Raw genomic sequence first — 15,967 nt, 5'->3', positions numbered from 1 at the left:
CATTATAAAAAAAAACCCATATGCTGGGTAGCCTGGGTGGCTTAGTTGGTTAAGTGATTGACTTGATTTCAGCTCAGGTTATGACCACACAGTCATGGGATTGAGCCCTGCAACAGGCTCCTCACTGAGTGTAGAGCTTGCTTTGGATTTTCTCTCTTTGCCCCGCCTCTGCTTGTGCACACATTCTCTCACTCAAAATAAATAAATAAACTTAAAAAAAAAGCTATATGCCAACATATTGGATAACCTAGAGAAATGGATAAATTCCTAGAAACATATAAACTATCAAACTGAAACAGGAAAAAATGGAAAATGTGAACATGCCTATAGTCAGCAAAGAAATTGAATCACTAACAAATTACCAGAAAGCTCCCAAAAAAACAAAAGTCCAAGGCCATATGACTCTACAGGCAAATTCTGTCAAACATTTAAACCAGAGTTAGGATTGTATGGTTCTTATTCTTTCTTTTATTAATGTGTTGTATCACACTGATTGATTTGTGAATATTGAACCAGCCCTGCAGCCCAGGAATGAATCCCACTTGATCATGGTGAATACTTTTTTTTTTTATGAAATTTATTGACAAATTGGTTTCCATACAACACCCAGTGCTCATCCCAAAAGGTGCCCTCCTCAATACCCATCACCCACCCTCTCCTCCCTCCCACCCCCCATCAACCCTCAGTTTGTTCTCAGTTTTTAACAGTCTCTTATGCTTTGGCTCTCTCCCATTCTAACCTCTTTTTTTTTTTTCCCTTCCCCTCCCCCATGGGTTTCTGTTAAGTTTCTCAGGATCCACATAAGAGTGAAACCATATGGTATCTGTCTTTCTCTGTATGGCTTATTTCACTTAGCATCACACTCTCCAGTTCCATCCACGTTGCTACAAAAGGCCATATTTCATTTTTTCTCATTGCTACATAATATTCCATTGTGTATATAAACCACAATTTCTTTATCCATTCATCAGTTGATGGACATTTAGGCTCTTTCCATAATTTGGCTATTGTTGAGAGTGCTGCTATGAACATTGGGGTACAAGTGGCCCTATGCATCAGTGCTCCTGTATCCCTTGGATAAATTCCTAGCAGTGCTATTGCTGGGTCATAGGGTAGGTCTATTTTTAATTTTCTGAGGAACCTCCACACTGCTTTCCAGAGCGGCTGCACCAATTTGCATTCCCACCAACAGTGCAAGAGGGTTCCCGTTTCTCCACATCCTCTCCAGCATCTATAGTCTCCTGATTTGTTCATTTTGGCCACTCTGACTGGCGTGAGGTGATACCTGAGTGTGGTTTTGATTTGTATTTCCCTGGTAAGGAGCGACGCTGAACATCTTTTCATGTGCCTGTTGGCCATCCGGATGTCTTCTTTAGAGAAGTGTCTATTCATGTTTTCTGCCCATTTCTTCACTGGGTTATTTGTTTTTTGGGTGTGGAGTTTGGTGAGCTCTTTATAGATTTTGGATACTAGCCCTTTGTCCGATATGTCATTTGCGAATATCTTCTCCCATTCCGTTGGTTGCCTTTTAGTTTTGTTGGTTGTTTCCTTTGCTGTGCAGAAGCTTTTTATCTTCATAAGGTCCCAGTAATTCACTTTTGCTTTTAATTCCCTTGCCTTTGGGGATGTGTCGAGTAAGAGATTGCTACGGCTGAGGTCAGAGAGGTCTTTTCCTGCTTTCTCCTCTAAGGTTTTGATGGTTTCCTGTCTCACATTTAGGTCCTTTATCCATTTTGAGTCTATTTTTGTAAATGGTGTGAGAAAGTGGTCTAGTTTCAACCTTCTGCATGTTGCTGTCCAGTTCTCCCAGCACCATTTGTTAAAGAGGCTGTCTTTTTTCCATTGGATGTTCTTTCCTGCTTTGTCAAAGATGAGTTGGCCATACGTTTGTGGGTCTAGTTCTGGGGTTTCTATTCTATTCCATTGGTCTATGTGTCTGTTTTGGTGCCAATACCATGCTGTCTTGATGATGACAGCTTTGTAGTAGAGGCTAAAGCCTGGGATTGTGATGCCTCCTGCTTTGGTCTTCTTCTTCAAAATTCCTTTGGCTATTCGGGGCCTTTTGTGGTTCCATATGAATTTTAGGATTGCTTGTTCTAGTTTCGAGAAGAATGCTGGTGCAATTTTGATTGGGATTGCATTGAATGTGTAGATAGCTTTGGGTAGTATTGACATTTTGACAATATTTATTTTTCCAATCCATGAGCAGGGAATGTCTTTCCATTTCTTTAAATCTTCTTCAATTTCCTTCAGAAGCTTTCTATAGTTTTCAGCATACAGATCCTTTACATCTTTGGTTAGATTTATTCCTAGGTATTTTATGCTTCTTGGTGCAATTGTGAATGGGATCAGTTTCTTTATTTGTCTTTCTGTTGTTTCATTGTTGGTGTATAAGAATGCAACTGATTTCTGTACATTGATTTTGTATCCTGCAACTTTGCTGAATTCATGTATCAGTTCTAGCAGACTTTTGGTGGAGTCTATCGGATTTTCCACGTATAATATCATGTCATCTGCAAAAAGCGAAAGCTTGACTTCATCTTTGCCGGTGAATACTTTTTTTAATGCACCATTGAATTCTATTTGCTAGTACCTTGTTGAGAATTTTAGCATCCGGGTTCATCAGGAATATTAGCCTGTAATTCTTCTTATAGTGGGGTCTTTGTCTACTTTTGGAATTGAGGTAATGCTAGCGTCATATGAGTTTGGAAGCTTCCCTTCTGTTTCTATTTTTTGGAACAATTTGAGAAGAATAGGTATTAACTCTGCTTTAATTTTTTTTAATGTTTTTATTTATTTTTGAGACAGAGAATGAGCAGCGGAGGGACAGAGAGAGAGGGAGACACAGAATCTGAAGCAGGCTCCAGGCTCTGAGCTGTCAGCACAGAGCCCGACACAGGGCTCAAACTCATGGACTGTGAGATCATGACCTTAGCTAAAGTCAGACACTTAACCAACTGAGTCACCCAGGCGCCCCAACTCTGCTTTAAATGTCTGGTAGAATTCCCCTGGGAAGTCATCTGGCCCATGACTCTTACTTGTTGGGACATTTTTGATAATTGATTCAATTTATTTGCTGGTTATGGGCCTGTTCAAATTTTCTTTTTCTTCCTATTTGAGGTTTGGTTGTGTGTGTCTTGGAATTTGTCCATTTCTTCCATATTGTCCAGTTTGTTGGCATATAATTTTTCATACTATTCTCTGATAATCGTTTGTATTTCTGTGGTGTTGGCTGTGATCTCTCCTCTTTCATTCATGATTGTATCTATTTGGGTCTGCTCTCTTTTCTTTTTGAGAAGTTTGGCTAGGGATTTATCAATTTTGTTTATTCTTTACAAAAACCAGCTCTTAGCTTCATTGATATGTTCTGCATTTTTTCAATATTCTATGCAGTTTATTTCTGTTCTAATCTTTATTATTTCTTTTCTTCTGCTGGCTTTGGCCTTTTTTTATGCTTTTTTTCTAGCTCCTTTAGGTATAAGGTTAGGTTGTATATTTGGGAACTTTCTTGCTTCTTGAGATAGGCCTGAATTGCAATGTATTTTCCTCTTAGGGCTGCCTTTGCTGCATCCCAAAGGGTTTGCATTGTTATGTTTTCATTATCCTAAATCTATAAAGAACTTACTGAAGAAATGGCAGAAGACATGAATAGAAACTTTTCCAAAGAAAACATCCAGATGGCTAACACACACATGAAAAGATGCTCAACATCACTCATAATCAGAGAAATACAAATCAAAACCACAAAGAGATACTACCTAACACCTGTCAGAATGGCTAAAATTAACAACCTAGGAAACAACAAGTGTTGGTGAGGATGTGGAGAAAGGGAAACACTTTTCACTGCTGGTGGGAAGGCAAACTGGTGTAGCCACTCTAGAAAACAGTATGGAGGTTCCTCAAACATTAAAAACAGAACTACCCTACAAACTAGCAATTGCACTACAAGGAATTACAAAGGATACAAAAATGCTTGACTATCAACAATAGGCAAATTATGGAAAGAGCCTAAATGTCCATCAACCGATGAATGGAGAAAGAAGATGTGGGTAATATACATATATATATATATATATATATATATATATATATATACACACACACACACACACATATATATATACACACATATATACATATATATGTATGTATATGTGTGTATATGTATGTATATATGTATACATACATATACATGTATATACATACATACATACATACATATAGGAATGAAAAAGAATGAAATCTTACCATTTGCAACAGTGTGGATGGAACTGGAGGGTATTATGCTAAGCAAAATAAATCAAAGAAAGACTGGTATCATATGACTTAAATCATATGTGGAATTTGAGAAACTCAACAAATGAACATAGGGGAAGGGAAGGAAATATAAAATAAAAACAGAATGGGAGGCAAATCATAAGAGAGTTAAATACAGAGAACAAACTGAGGGCTGGTGGAGGGTTGGGGGGATGTGTTAAATGGGTGAAGGGCATTAAGGAGGGCATTTTTCAGGATGAGCACTGGGTGTCATAAGTAAGAGATGAATCACTGGGTTCTACCCTGAAGTCAAGACTACACTGTATGTTAACTAACTTGAATTTAAATTAAAACAAAAAATAAAGAAGAGTCAATACCTATTCTTTTCAAACTATTCCAAAGCAATAGAAGAGGAAGAAAAACTTCCAAACTGATATAAGAGGCCAGAATTACCTTAATACCAAAACCAGATAAAGATTCCACTAAAAAACAGTACAGGCTTGGGGTGCCTGTATGGCTCAGTCGGTTGAGTGTCTGACTTCGGCTCAGGTCAGATCTCACAGTTGTGAGTCTGAGTCCCGCTTCAGGCTTTGTGCTAACAGCTCAGAGCCTGGAGTCTGCTTCAGATTCTGTGTCTCCCTCTCTCGCTGCCCCTCCCCCACTCACACTCTGTCTCTGTCTTTGTCTCTCTCTCAAAAATAAATAAACATTTAAAAAAAAGCGCAGAGGCCAATAACCCTGATGAACATGGATGCAAAAATTCTTCTAGCAAACCAAATCCAACAGTACATTAACAGAATCATTCACCATGATTAAATGGGATTTATTCCTGGGCTGCAAGCATGGTTCAATGTTTACAAATCAATCAGTGTGATACACCACATTAACAAAAGAAAGGATAAGAACCATATGATCCTTTCAATAGATGCAGAAAAATCATCTGACAAAGTACAACATCCATTCATGTTAAAAACCCTCAACAAAGTAGGGTTGGAGGGAACCTATCTCAATATAAAAAAGGCCATATATAAAAGACCCACAGCTAACATCATCCTCAATGGGGAAAAACTGAGAGCTTTTCTCCTAAGATCAGGAACAAGACTGGGATGTCCACTCTTATCACTGCTATTCAACATAGTACTGGAAATGCTAGCCACAGCAATCTGACAACAAAAAGAAATAAAATGTATCCAAAACAGCAAGGAAGAAGAATTTCCCTATTTGCTGATGACATGATACTTTATGTAAAAAATCTGAAAGACTCCACTAAAAAACTTAGAACTGATACATGAATCATTAAAATCATAAGATACAAATCAATATGCAGAAATCTGTTGAATTTCTATACACCAATATTGAAGAACCAGAAAGAGAAATTAATTAATGAATCTCATTTTCAATTGCACCAAAACATAAGATTATCTAGGAATAAACATAATCAAAGAGGTGATAGACCTGTACTCTGAAAACTATAGAACACTGATGAAAGAAATTGAAGATGACACAAAGAAATTGAAAAACTTTGCATGTTCATGGATTGAAACAACAAATATTGGTTTTTGGAATAACAAATATTGTTCAAATGTCTATACTACAGACAAGCAAAGCTGGAAGCATAACAATTCTAGGCTTCAAGTTATATTACAAAGCTGTAGTGACTAAGACAGTGTGGTACAGGCACAGAAACAGACACATAGATCAATGGAACAGAATAGAAAATCTAGAAATGAACCCACAACTCTATGGGGCATTAATCTTTGATAAGCAAGAAAGAATATCCAATGGAAAAAAGAGTCTCTTCAACAAATGGTGCTGGGAAAACTGGACAGCAACATACAGGATAATGAAACTGGACCACTTTCTTACACCATACACAAAAATAAATTCAAAATGGATGAAAGACCTAAATGTGAGACATGAAACTATAAAAATCCAGGAGGAACACAGGCACTAATATCCTTGACATTGGCCATAGCAACTTTTTACTAGATATGTGTCCTGAGACAAGGGAAACAAAAGCAAAAATAAACTTTGGGACTTCTTCAAAATAAAAAGTTTCTCTACGGTGAAAGTAACAATCAATAAAACTAAAAGGCAACCTACCAAATGGGAGAAGATATTTGCAAATGACATATCTGATAAAGGGTTAGTATCCAAAATCTGTAAAGAATTTATCAAACTCAGCACCCTAAAAACATATAATCTGATTAAAAATTGGGCAGAAGACATGAATAGACATTTTTCCAAAGATGACATTCAGATGGCCAACAGATACATGAAAAGGTGCTCAACAGCACTGATCATCAGGGAGACACAAAACTACAATGAGATATCACCTCATACCAGTAAAAATGGCTAAAATTATCAACACAGGAAACAATAGGTGTTGGCAAGGGTGCAGAGAAAGAGGAACCCTCTTACACTGTTTTTGTAATGCAAACTGGTGATGCCTTTTTATATACAATACCAAAAGCACAATCCATGAAAAAAATAAAAATGATAAGTTAAATTAAAAGGAAAACAAACTTCTGATCTCTGAAAGGCACTGTTAAGAGAATAATAATACAAGACACAGACGGAAGAAAATATTTGCGGAATATATATCTGATAAAGAACTGTTATTCATAGTATTTAAGGAATGCTTTAAATCTCAACAATTAGAAAACAAATAACCCAATCACAATATTGGCAAATGATCTGAACAGATACCTTAACAAATAAATCATATAGATGGCACATAAGCATCTGAAAAGAAATTCTACATATGTGTCATCAGGGAATTATAAATTAAAGCAATGAGATACTATTACACACCTATTAAAATGGCTAAAATCCAAAACACTGAAAACCACAAATGATGCCAGGGATGTCAATCAATGGGAACTCCGATTCACTGCTGGTTGGAATGCAAAATACTAGAGGCACTTTGCAGATGGTTTGGCAGTTTCTTATAAAGTTAAATACAGTCTTGCCATATGAGCCAGCAATCACACTGCTAGGTATTTGCCCAAGTTTACTGATAATTTGTGTTCCCACAAAAGTTATGTAGATCCCAACAGGTCCTAATTTGGTTTGACACAACCAAATAATAAAGATATTGTTGGGTTTTTCTTGTGGGTTACGATCATTATAAGAAAATACTAAGATGCTATAGGCACCATTAACTTCTGTCTAAAATCTTAAGAAAAAACTGTAAATACTTATCACAAGAAGGCATATAGCTATATTACCAAAAGACAAAATAAACATTAAGGCACAAAAATATTCCTAGAAAGAAAGATTATACTTTTAAAGAGACAAAGGCTCAGTTTATCAGATATAAATAACAAGTACAAATTTGCACACATTTAATAACCGAGTTTCCAAATACATAAAACAAACCGGCAAAACTACCAAGAAACACAGAGAAGTCTGTAACCACAGTGGGAGAATTTAACATAACATCTCTTAGTAACATAGAATAGACAGAACTTCAATTAAAGAAGAATTGAACAACACAATAAATACATTTGAGCTAACAGATGCATACAAAATACATGATTGATTATAAGGACAAAGTTTTGCTGCTTTCTTTAATTAAAAATAAATCAATGATATTGAAAATTGTCATACTTACTACTTAGTGTTTTCATTTTCACAGGTATAAATTTCTTACTTTGAGACTGGCTTATTGACAATGTAACTTTATGCTTGAGTAAAAGATTTTCATCTAACATATCTACTTTCTGATCTATAAGAAGGATGCTTTTAACCCATTAAGAAGACAATTGTATTCATTAATTTGTAATTCAAATACATACCAATTATCGAGGAATATTTCCTTTCATGTTCTGAAACATAATCAAATACCATATTGTTGAAATAGCGATGTCTACACATTGTTGAGATAGTGATTTACCGAGTGACTATGTGAAATACAGAAATAATGGGAGTACTTTTTAAGAGAATAGTTTTATAAGGTATTCACAATTTAGGATTAGATTCAATATTTTTGTAACAGATTATCGGTGAGGGAATAAAGAAATGGTAAAGAATACATTCAAAATAAATTTAAAAGAATATAAAAAACACATCAGATAAGAAAGACAAAATACAAATCATTTACCCTCAATATATCAATACTTCCATTAAATGTAAATCTATTAAATGTTCCATTTAAAACACAAAGACTGTTACATTGGATTAAAAAATAACCAACCACAATGCCTTTTGTTTTAAAGTTACACAACTAATTCATAGCAATATGAAAAGATTGAAAGTAAAATGATGAAAAAATTATTCTATGCAAATAATTACACTAAGATACTGTGTAAATATTAGGTAAAATGGACTAAAAGCACACAAAAAAGTTATTACAAAATGTCCATCATTAAGAATGAAATTTCAGTTCACTAAGAATATATAACATTTTAAAATTTGTGTATTTATTACATACATATGTATATATCTGCATATAACTTATATTTATTATATACAGTAAAAAAGCCTTAGAAAAATAAAACAAAAATTGGCAGAACTACAAAGAGTAATAGAGAAATAAACAATCACAGTAGTTGAATTTAATATACTTTCCTCACAAATAATAAGCATAGAATCTCAATGAAATTAAGAAAGCACCAACAACATAATTAATCAACTTGACCAAATGGATAACATACATGCACACACATTACAGATGTAGCATATATATATGTATATATGATACAGTATATAGCATGCATTTATGATTGAATATATATATTCATGAACTGAAGAAAGAAATATATTAAATATCTTTTAATAATTTTTTTATTTTATTTTATTTTATTTTATTTTTATTTTTTTTCAACGTTTATTTATTTTTGGGACAGAGAGAGACAGAGCATGAACAGGGGAGGGGCAGAGAGAGAGGGAGACACAGAATCGGAAACAGGCTCCAGGCTCTGAGCCATCAGCCCAGTGCCTGACGCGGGGCTCGAACTCACGGACCGCGAGATCGTGACCTGGCTGAAGTCGGACGCTTAACCGACTGCGCCACCCAGGCGCCCCTAATTTTTTTATTTTAAATAATATTTTTAATAATTATACTTACTAGTAAGTCCCACTTTTCTGGTAGCTCCAAGTGTCTTAATTTGAGATGAGTCGTTTGAGATTAAAACTTCATTATCTTCAGGTGAAAGATTTTTACCTGCTTTTTCATCCATTTTCTCAGCTACAAAAATAGAGACCTTTAACTCAATAAAAAGTAAAAGTTAACTCTCTTTATTTTTAATAAAGAACCACTTACAGTTTCTTTCCAGTTTTATAAAATTTAAGCAAATGAACACAATTTAAACAAATGATCAAACACTTCCCCCCCCACACACAAACCAAAACCAAAACAAAACAAAACAAAACAAAACAAAATTCTGGTGAATTTTCAAAACAGACTATAAAATTAAATATAAAAATCATCACAGTGCTTTCCTGAAAGTATGTGAAGGTACTTTTGTTACTTTATACACACATTTAGAAAATTATAATTAGACTTTATTGTACTAAGGTCATTTACATTTTTTAAATACTTAAAAATTTTAAAACGTATAGGATTGATGTAAAAGTTAGACTGATTAGAAAGTAATAATTCCAAAATAAGGAAATGAAATAGAAAGAAAGCTAGGTCAGGTAGGAAGAATACAGAGCACTCCAAAATAGAAATACTTAAATCCAAATGTATCAATAAGTACCATAATTATAAATGGATTATATGTTATAGGGATAGACAAAGACAGTCATACTAGATTTATAAATAATTTAATTATAGGTTATTTATAAGTGACACTACTAAATAATAATAATAGAGAAAATTGGAAACTAAGTAGGTGAAAAAAGATATGTCATGTAAATGTAACCAAAATAAATACGCAATAGTTATGTTACTGTCAGACAAAATAGGATTTTGGTCAAAAGACCTTAATGGAGACAGAATAAAATGGCACCTTTCAGAAAAAGAAATCATTGAATTCATAAGAAATTATCTAACATTTGTATTTTTATGCACCTAACAACAGACAGTATAAGGAAAATTGGCAATATAATGAAAATAGTACTGCAGGAATAAATAGATAAGTCCACAATCATAATGCGAAAATTCAATATGCATCTCTCCATAATTGGTAGGACAAACAAAATTCAAGAAAATCAAGAAATAGGAAATTTAAATAACACAATAAAAATCTGACTTAATAGATGTATGTAAGCTTGTAGCAGAATATACATTCATAAACAAAATTCTGTTCAAATCAATTGAAATTTTAAATAATTTAATAATCATAATTATCATATTCACTACTGAGTCTTTTCTTTCTAACAGTTTTAAGTGTCAGGCAAAAGATTTTCATCTGATATCTCATCCATTTTCTGGGCCTCAAGAAGAAAGTCATAAAAGCAGTAAATAGAGAACTGGATCTGTGGTAGAACTTTTGGATTTACAATATATGTTATTTATCCAACAATATGTTATGTCATTTTTTAATGATATAAGCAAATCCTGTCTAGTTGAAATACAAATATCATGTGAATATACTTTCACTTGTGTGTATGTAAGCAGTCTTGCTACTTTTACAGAAGCATTAAATATATTTAATTTAGAAATATTATTATAAACATTATTATATATACTTACATATTTAAAATGATTCTTTAGTTGTTTTAGAGTATTCACATTTTAGAATAAAGTCTAAAAATTTTTAATCAGATATGGCTAAGGAAAAACATATAAGGATAAAAAATACAGAGAGTGAAAAAGTGAAAGTAGGAAAAATTACCCAAGAAATGGGGTAAATAAAGTAGAAATAACTAGATTATATATGATTGAGAACTACTTAAAAGACAAAGAACGAGCTGAATTTTAAGATAGTTACACTTATAAGTTTCTTGCAAGAGATACAGCAAAATCACAAAGATACAAGAAACAGGATAGAAAAAAATGTATGATGCAAATACCAACCAGAGGTTTATGGAGCTACATTAATAGTAGATAAAGTAGTTTTGGGGGAAAATAAATAAAAACTTCCTAATTAAGACAAAATGTTCTGTCCTTGAAAGATATTATAAATCTTAACTTTATATACCATAAATAATAGATTGTCATAAGATATAAATCATAAGCTGCCACAACTGCAAGAAAAAATAAATCCCAAAGTAAGATTTAACACATCTAATTCAGTAATTTTAAAACAAAGAGAGAAATTATTAATAAGTATCTAAAGTGTGATGGGAATCATTACCAAAGAGCATATGGTTGAAGACATATTCATAAATCCAAAAGTGTTCTCCTGAATTTAATTAAAAATAATTCATAAGATTTACATTTAATTACTTGCTATCAAGATTCATATTTCTAGTAGTTTCAAGTTTTTTACTTTGAACTTGGTTTCTTAAAAATAAAACTTTCTCCTCAGGAAATTGATTTTCCTGTGACATCATTTCATTGTTTTGCTTTTCAAGAGGAAATGCTAAGGAAAAAAAAAAACATAAATGTTTGAAATGTCTGGATATGCCAAAAAATCATCAAATTTTCTTCCCATGGAAGAAAAAAATCATGTGAATAATTTTCATTAGTGTGCATGGAAGCCATTTACTTAATAATTACTGAACTTGCAAATACTAACCAAACAGTATTATTAATTTTGCTTTTGTCTCTATCTTAGGATATACATGCTTTATCTATTTTTTAATATTTACTTATTTTTTGAGAGAGAGAGAAAGAGAGAGAGTGTGTAAGCATGGACAGGCGAGGGGCAGAGAGAGAGGGAGACACAGAATCTGAAGCAGGTTCCAGGCTCTGAGCTGTCTGCACAGAGCCCGATGCAGAGCTTGAACCCAGGAACCGTGAGATCTGACCAGAGCTGAGGTCAGACACTCAGCTGACTGAGCCACCCAGGTGCCCCAGGATATTCACACTTTAGATCTGAGTGTAAGGTTTCTATAAAATATATGCCCAAAAAACATATTCATGAACCAAATGAAATCTGATGAGGTTAATTTAAAATAATTTAAAGTTTCCTATAATTTCTATACTTACTTTTACGTCTTTCCTTTCTGGAAGTTATTTTTTTCTTTACTTGCACTTGGGATTTTGATGCTGAATCTTGACTCGCAAACATAAGATTTTCATCAGGTATGCCAAAATAAGCTATAGAAAGAGATAGATTTAGTCTATGAACTGGAAAAACAGATCTATTGTGAAATCCCTAGATTTCAAATTTATAACAAATGCACAGTAGCATTTTCCTTCATTTTTATAAGGTCATAAGTGAATTATTATAATGCTAGAACTATTATGAAAATGGCTGATTTCAAAACTGTCTCATTATTTCATAAATAAACCTAAGTAACAAATACATTTTATGTTGGTCTTCAGGTATCATGGGTGATTTATACTTAGGCTAATACACAATAATAGACCAAGCAATGAAAACTCATATGCACAAGAGTATTCATTACAGCCTTTTTTGTAATTCCAAAATACTTAAAACCATTTAAATGTTAAAGCATGGAGATTGGCCAAATAAACTGATACATATATCTCAACTACAGAACTGGTATAATATGAATACTTCTATAATGGTAGATAATTGTACATATGTATGTATGTATGTATATATGTATATGTAAGACATTCTTTACCCATCTGCACTGATACATTTGATGCTTGTCTGATGTCATTTTATGAAACACTGGTTGAAATACTGGTGGGCTGGTGCCCTTTTATATTTAGACTCTTGTTTATATTATCACAAGTGAATAAAGGCTTAATTGTGACTTTCAAATTAGTTTATTGTCTGAATTAACCAACTTCATAGCTAGCAGCTCTCTCTCAGTAACAAATGATGACAGTGTGGCCCAATTAAACCTCTCACGTTTCTCAATTGGACCTTATGTCAGAATGACACTACTACAGGTCAGAAGTGCCCAATTGTCAAAATCTCCCAAGAACTGTAACTCCCACAGATTCAGCTAAAAGATACTTTGAGGTATTACTGGAGAGTTATTGGGCCTTGGTGGATACTGAATGTGTGTCCTATGACTGTGAAATAGTCTTATGATTTGAAATTCCAGCCTGAGGGTATTAATGCTTTTACTTTTGTTTTCTAGTTATCTTTGCATATTCACAATTTAGGTTAGAGTGTAAAGTTTCTATAAAACATATGCTCAAAAGTGTCCTCATGAACCAAAGAAAAAAATCTTCTGATGGGTTTAAAATAATTTAAACTTATCCATAATTATTATACTTACTATGGCGCCTTTTCTTTCTGTAAGTTATTTGTTTCTCTACTTGCATTTGGGGTTGTGACACTGAATCTTCATTCACAAGCATTAAATTTTCACCTCGTACTCCAAAATGAGCTAAATAAAGAGATGCATTTAGTTCACTAAATGGAAAAGCAGATCTATGAAAACTCCAGATTTAAATTTATAACAAGTGTACAATAGCATCTTCTTTTTATAGTTATAAATAAATTGTCCTAATGGTTGCTCTGACATGGAAATGATAAGAAAAGTTTAATTGATACTACTGAGGCTGTCTCATTATGTCATTATTCTGAGGCAACAAATACACTTCATAACAGTCTCCACTTTTGGGTCATTTATATACTAAGTTAATTGATAACAATAAACCAACCAACAAAAATGCATATGTACAAGGTCTATTCATTACAATATTGTTTGCAATTGCAAAATATTTAAAACCATCTAAATGTTTAAGAATAGGATATTGGTTGAATAAACTAAGGTGTATGTTATAAATTATGGTATAGTATAATCTATGGCATATTACATGGTATAAACTGCTTTATGTATTTGCATAAAATTAATAAATATTTCTATAAACTGACAAAAAGAGCTAATGTTTAAATGAAAAAACTCTTTAAAAAAGTGTATCTAGTATGCTAACTTTTGGGTCAGAAAGAAGTAATCAGAAACAAATAGAGAAATAGATATTAAATTCACAAAATAGAGGAAAAATAAACATGAAAATAATACAGTTACTTACCTATAAGAAGATGGGATGGGAGAGAAGTCTAAGGAATGCAAAGAGAAGGACATATATCTTTTGCATAATATTTGCTTTTTGAAGCAGGTTAATGCTCTCTATACATTCCAAAAATAAAATTAAATCAACAAGAATAAGAAGAGGAAGCTAACACTGAATGTAAGTGAAATGACTCTAGTGAAGGGATAAAAATAACAATACTAATCCAAATAAGTCATCAATACAGTGTTTGAAAAATACCCTCAATCTTAGGCAAGAATATAGGGGGCAGATTGCAAGAAAAATCACTAAATCATTTGAATAGACTTATTTTTGTAGTGGTATGTGCTGAGCAGTTCCTTAATGAAGTTGAAGCATTATAGGATTGAGCAACTACATGCTCAGGCTCTTAGCTCCAATAAAGATTCAAGATTGACACTGGAAGAAAGAATATACACATATGAAATGGAGGAAGGCAAGAATGAGACATGAGAGATTAGAGTTGAGGGTGTCCAAGAGTCCTCATGATTTCTAAAACATGTATATGCACAATATGCATGTATATGTTCACATGCACATGTATGCATGAATGTGTGTGTGTGTGTGTGTGTATCTCAATATATATTAGTATAAGTGTATAAATTATGGAGTGCAGATCCAAGTTAAAATCCTATGTGTAATCTTTCAGGTTCAACCCATAGAAAATTACAAACTTTTTACCTGGCAGTTATCATATGAAAAAGCTTCCTACTCCACACTAGGCCTAACACACAGCTGGTGTGCTCATCTTTGCAAGGAAGTACAATCATGTATTCAGGCCTCTCCAGGTCAGCATTCCCTAGACCAGCTGTTCCATCCATAGACTTCAAATGAGGCACTGTGCTGTTCAGGTGACTCTGCTTGGGCTACCTTCCTGGGGAAGCCTTGAGGACAACTTTCTCCTTTCTGACTTAGTTTTCAGTACTTTTCCACTCCTAGCCCTCCCCAAGTCCCTCCATATCCTGGCGCCATAAAATGGCAAGAGCCTTTTGTTTGAGGATCCTTCAGCAGTGAGAGACAATCTCCCTCTGCATTTGTGATGAATATCTAACACTCCCCTGGTTCCTTTAATGGGGAAAAATGGAACATTGTTAAAGTTAGCCCTTTCCTGTTTTGACTCTTGCTTATAAAATATCATAGTAATTAGATAAAGTAATTAAATTACTTTCAGTTTGGCTTATTAATTGACCAACTCAACAACTGTCAGTGCTTTCTCTGACAAATTGGTGAACTGAGCAGAATGGTTAATAGAGTACACTGACTTTCTATCTAGAAGGCAAACACCCTCAACTTCCCATAGGGCACTTTTGAGAGGTATTAGAGAAATCCATCAGACACTCTCCAGTGATGTTAGTGGGTCATTTTCAAGAGTCTGAGAGTTCCATGGGTACTTCATCAGCCATGCCAATAGAACTCAGAAAATACTAGTGGATCCTGGGGGTGTTTAGAGTAGTGGTAGCAACTGGTTACATAACTTTTTCAGGTATTAGGGGGATCACTGGTGTTTCCCTTTAGCCTCTAATTCCTTGGTCAAACTCATATGGTGGTCCAAAATACAGATCCAAAAGAGAGACTCTAGGAAAGCTAGAGAAGTAATTCCCTAACTACTGATACAGTCCTTCAGTGATGACAAGAAAATTCATCAGAGACTCTGAATGCTGAGTTGTACCCAGT

General features: G+C 33.7%; 1 protein-coding gene across 2 annotated transcripts in view; it reads right to left on the bottom strand.

The window, feature by feature from the left end:
• Nucleotides 1-15,967, bottom strand: part of LOC122474025 (coiled-coil domain-containing protein 7-like) — a 347,700-nt gene that overhangs the window by 107,045 nt on the left and 224,688 nt on the right. For both annotated transcript variants that reach the window (XM_043564967.1, XM_043564968.1), the window contains 4 exons: nucleotides 13,516-13,626; nucleotides 12,302-12,412; nucleotides 9,329-9,448; nucleotides 8,058-8,087 (listed from right to left, as the gene is read on the bottom strand). In XM_043564967.1, coding sequence (XP_043420902.1) covers nucleotides 8,058-8,087; nucleotides 9,329-9,448; nucleotides 12,302-12,412; nucleotides 13,516-13,626 — 372 coding nt within the window. The remainder of the gene's footprint in view (nucleotides 1-8,057; nucleotides 8,088-9,328; nucleotides 9,449-12,301; nucleotides 12,413-13,515; nucleotides 13,627-15,967) is intronic.

Source organism: Prionailurus bengalensis, chromosome B4 (genome assembly GCF_016509475.1).
Source record: "Prionailurus bengalensis isolate Pbe53 chromosome B4, Fcat_Pben_1.1_paternal_pri, whole genome shotgun sequence".
Classification (NCBI taxonomy): Eukaryota; Metazoa; Chordata; class Mammalia; order Carnivora; family Felidae; genus Prionailurus; species Prionailurus bengalensis.
The sequence above is the reverse complement of the archived record's forward strand: the minus strand, read 5'-3'. Positions and strand labels throughout refer to the sequence as shown.